The 4,633-nt window shown below is 45.0% G+C and overlaps 1 protein-coding gene across 1 annotated transcript in view; it reads right to left on the reverse strand.

Annotated features, from left to right (window-relative positions):
* The window catches only part of PDCD11 (programmed cell death 11), a 24,165-nt gene extending 19,840 nt beyond the window's left edge, over positions 1-4,325 (reverse strand). Inside the window, exons 1-7 of the mRNA XM_010133300.1 lie at positions 4,224-4,325; positions 3,506-3,637; positions 3,158-3,325; positions 2,098-2,259; positions 1,357-1,480; positions 813-994; positions 164-271 (exon numbers count right to left, since the gene is read on the reverse strand). Of these exons, the coding sequence (XP_010131602.1) occupies positions 164-271; positions 813-994; positions 1,357-1,480; positions 2,098-2,259; positions 3,158-3,325; positions 3,506-3,637; positions 4,224-4,325 (978 nt within the window). The remainder of the gene's footprint in view (positions 1-163; positions 272-812; positions 995-1,356; positions 1,481-2,097; positions 2,260-3,157; positions 3,326-3,505; positions 3,638-4,223) is intronic.
* Positions 4,326-4,633: the final 308 nt, after the last annotated feature.

Here is a 4,633-nt window from a genome sequence, read left to right on the forward strand (position 1 = left end):
TTGCTTTTTACAGCTCTAAAGCAGCCATGATAGTAATTCAAATCAAAGACGAGAAATGAGCTATCATCAGTGAGATTTCAGAGATTATTCCCCAAAAATGTTGAAGAAGATAAGAGACGTTGGAAGCAACATACCAACTCCAGCCACCCTTCACCCTCCTTACCACTTGATCTGGAGAATAGCTGATGGATTTCTCTGGGTTCATGTGCATGAAATCCACAATGCCAGTGAAGGAAGACAGAAAGCTCACTTTGATCCCAAGTGGTGCCACCTCAGAAGAGGAAGGAAAAGATGCAAAAAAAAAAAAAATGCACTCAGTTTTTCTGCAACTCAGAGAGCAATTCACACATTTCACAAAAAGGCACTGTCAGTGCTAATCAACAAGCACACCACGAGAGACAGGAAAACCACCAACAATTCTTCTTTCTACACTGTTTTGCAAAAACAATCCTTTAGTTTTTTTGATAGCACTGTGTGTGCTCTGAAGACCACTGCTAACCTGTGGAATACTTCACTCGGGTAAAGGCCAGAGAAGCACAAAACAGATCCTGTTGTGCTTCAAGCTTCATCACCAATTTCAGACTGAGGCCTTTATTCTCATGGCATCGCAACATGGACAGAGATCAGACCGATGAATGAAGTAGAGGGAGTGTCTAGCAGATAACAGACTTCGCTGTTGTAAAGTAATTTTACAGATGCACAAAATTTTCCAGGGCATAGACCTCTATTTCTACTTTACCCGTCTCCCTGCCTCCAGCAAGGCTCAAAAAACCACCCAGCAACCAACAAAACAAACCCAAATCAGAACTTACCTTCTGCACTCGAGCTTTCACCACCAGCCCTGGCAATAAATTAGAGAGCGTCCAGTTCTGTCGTTCTGTTGCAAGGGACGCAGCAACCTCTGATCGATCAACAGACAAACGGACCATTCTTCCTTCATTCTTCACTTCCACAATGATACAGTTCAGGTTCTGGCCTATTTTTAAGTCAAGCCCTACAAAGACAAGCCACAGCATAAAATCTCCACCAGGAACACTCAGGGATTCCCTTCCACCCTTTCCAAACCTTTTTCAGAGTTCCTCTCCTTTTAAGGCGTTAGAACTCCTCTCAATCTAAGTGAAGTCAGGGATGGATGAGCTTGGAATCGTAATACAGTCTGTTAGAAAAGAGGCTGAAACCCAGCAGCTGCTTGTAGACCAGCCACAAAGCTGCTCTTTCCAGCAACTCACAAAGACTCTGTTCACCTTGACCCAACCTCACTGAGGTGTACTAACACCATAAATATAACAAGCTTTAATTCCTGTCATTCTCCACCTCCATTTTAACCCCAGCAGCTACTCCTGTGCTACTTCTTACCTCTTTTGACTGCTTTCATGTAATTTTGGGCTTTCTGACGAGGCAGGAAAGCGTGAGTCCCGCTGACTCCAATATCAATGAGGTAGCCATGGTCTTCTACACTCGACACAAAGCCAGAGAGCAGCTGTTGGGAGAGAGAACTGCAATTCAGTAATGTGATGAAACAGCTGGCTCTTCAAAGAACGTGCATCTGCTAAGAGATTCCCCACTCAAGTACTCACTTGTTTCATAAGCCCAGAGAACTGAGTTTTCCAGAGCAGCAGGAAGAACACTGTACTCTCTTTTATTACGCAGCTCATCTGGCAGTGAGGTCTCTACCCTTATCCAACTACCCATGTGTGGAGTTCACAAACCAGTAGGGAAAAAATGGGGACGCTCAAAAATACCAGCTGCTCTAATTGCAGGCACATGCCTACAGTCATACTGCTGACAACACAAAAACTAAACAACTCAGCACCTCTGCAAGGCATGCTAAACATCATTTTCTGCATAAATAACCAAGAAACCTACCCAGAAACAAATCTTTACATAACTTGTCCACAGCAAAACAGAATCAGGTGAATGGATTTCATGAGTGACAACCTGAAGCCGAGACCCAATGCTGCCCTCTCCTTCCAAGTCTCTTCCATGGTGGAAGCAGCTCCATGCTCTGCTCTGATCTCATGGAAGGACAAACTGACATGTTTCCTCACACACTGTGCAAGAGGCCTAGAGAGGCTGTGACAGACCCAGAACACATACCATGCCTGATGTGAGTGCTGAAGCGCTCAGACCCTTATTGACCTTCTTGGGGTCGACTGATAATTTGATACTCCGACGTCCGTCAGCACTTTTCTCGACACTGGTGACAATGCACCTGACCAGTGTCCCTGGAGAATACAAGTCTGAGAGCGAATTCAAGTCCTGCCCAGCAAGAAGATCAAGAGAGAAACACAAAAATTTTACGATATTAGATAATATAAGTAGGTCAGAATTTGTTACTGAAGTTGCTTTTGGAATCAGAATCCCATAGGAAAGTCCTGTTTCTCTGTCAACACTGTAATAAAAAGCAGGAAATGCCACAGACACCAGGATCTCAGTATGGAGACACGGTTGACACTATGCGATGCTAGCAAGACTGGCAGGCTTTGCTTAAAAAGGAATGCTGTGTGGGCCGGAGTCAGGAGGTTGCATCTGAGGAAACACCTACAGAGCCAACTCTAACCTCACCTCCCTCTTCAGAAGAGAAAAAACCACCATCACCCAAACAGTAGTGTGCCCGGCAGAGCCCACATTCCACAAGGCTGTGCGAAAACTTTCAGAGTGCTGTACACCGGAAAGACGGGGTAACAGATTACTCCATCCTCGTTCTTTTTAGCAATCAGCATCATCAGGAAATTGCAAAGTTTGCTTGGAAAAGCCAGTTCCAAAACAAGTTCAGTCTACATTAGCACTACACAGCAGAACATGCTGCATGCATCAACACACAATCAAACTGCAACTCCCCGCGCCCCTAAGAAACACTTGCACCCTCACATCATTTTCCAGTCACTGCCATAACTTCTTCCCATCCTTGCCCACAGCCAGGGACCGGTATTTAGCTTCAGCAGCAGACAGGCAACACAAATCTCACCACGTTCAACAGGCTGGCTACAAAGTTCAAGGATCAGCCAAGGCTAAGGCACTGCAGGCGATGAAGTTCAAGGCAGCCGCGAGACACCAGAAACCAGCCTCCTCAACAAGACCTCAGGGCTGGTTCTGAGCTATTATTAACACTCCGCAGCTCCCAGGCACATACCACAGCCCCAGTCCAAGGTCTCACCTCCAGGAGTTCTCCTTGAGCCACCTCCTTGCTCAGCATTTTGCTGTAGGCATCGCAGATCTGCGTGACCGGCACAAATCCTGAAAGCCCATTGGGCAGGCTGACGACCAGCTCGTAGTCACTGACCTCTTTCACACAACCAAGAAGCAGCATCCCCTCACAGAGCGCCTGAGGAGGCAGGAAGAAGAGCATACAGCAGATATCTTGGCAAGTCAGTGGTAACAGGGTGGTAAACACACTTTTGTCCCAAATCACTGGCTTATTTTACAGGCTTAGTGAGGAAGAACACGCCATTGTTACACAGCCACAAAGACAGACGCACACAAAATCAAACATTTTTCCACAGACCTCAATTGTGAGAGGTTCAATATTCACAACACTGTCTTTAGCAGCAGCTCTGTTGTCGGCCTTAAACTTTTTCTGCTTTCCTTGATCTCTTTGGCTTCTTTTTCTTTTCTGGGATTGTTCTTCATGGTGAACCTAAAGCAGATTATAAACAGAGAGGAAAAAAAAATAAAACTGGATAAAGAAATGAACTTTGCACTAAGGCAGAACTCTGCTACCAGAAATAAAATTAGAAGAAAGTACCAGGATTGGAGAAAAAAAGGAGAATGACCTTGCTCACTGCTAAACGTCTACATGCAAGTCTTCCAAAATATCTCCTTTGGGCTCAAGCTGAGAACTTATAAAACTGTGAATCTCAGGAATGGAAAAGAATGGCACAAGTGACCCACACGACACTCTACTAACAGAAAAAGAAAGACCCAGTTTAGTCTACACCCACTAATGCAGCCTCGCTACACAGGCACCTTGGGATGAGATGCTTGTGGGAAGTCGAAAAGCTAAAGACTGATCAATAATTTTGATTGAACTTTTTCTGTCATCATATTCAACACGCATCAGACATCTTTAAGAGACTGGAAGAAAGGTGGATGTCAGCAGTTTACTGAAGTTTAAACAGAAGTATACTTGACTATAGAAGTAAGAGGTAGGAAGGATTGCAGGTCATATTCTGACAGCGGAAGAGCTCGGAGAAGAGTGAATCAAGCACACACAAACAACATACCTCAAACAAATTGTCTCGCTCGAACTTCGGCTTGGGAGTTTTTCCCTCTGTGGGTTTTCTCTGGATGCCCCCTCGAGGAAAGCTTTCTTCCATGGATGCCATGCTTGCGCTTCTGTAGAACAAACAACAAAACAGAGATTAAAGGTGCAGTTGTTATGCTTGTTCCCCACAAACAATGAACAGATGTAAGAGTGAACTGCCCCCAAACTAAGAAAGAATTCAGACGGTTACTTCACTCCAGATATTCATAAAACTGCTTTAACCATAAGTTTTCTCAAACAGGTCTTTAACATATCCAGGGGACAGGCTGAAATTACCCGCTTCAGCCATCGAGGAGAAAGTAGCGCCTGAATGCTGAGCGAGCCTGGTCTGCCTTTTCGCTCTTGGGAAACCCCCCCGAAGGTTGATAT

Source organism: Buceros rhinoceros, unplaced genomic scaffold, assembly GCF_000710305.1.
Source record: "Buceros rhinoceros silvestris isolate BGI_N320 unplaced genomic scaffold, ASM71030v1 scaffold9873, whole genome shotgun sequence".
In the NCBI taxonomy this organism is placed as follows: domain Eukaryota; kingdom Metazoa; phylum Chordata; class Aves; order Bucerotiformes; family Bucerotidae; genus Buceros; species Buceros rhinoceros.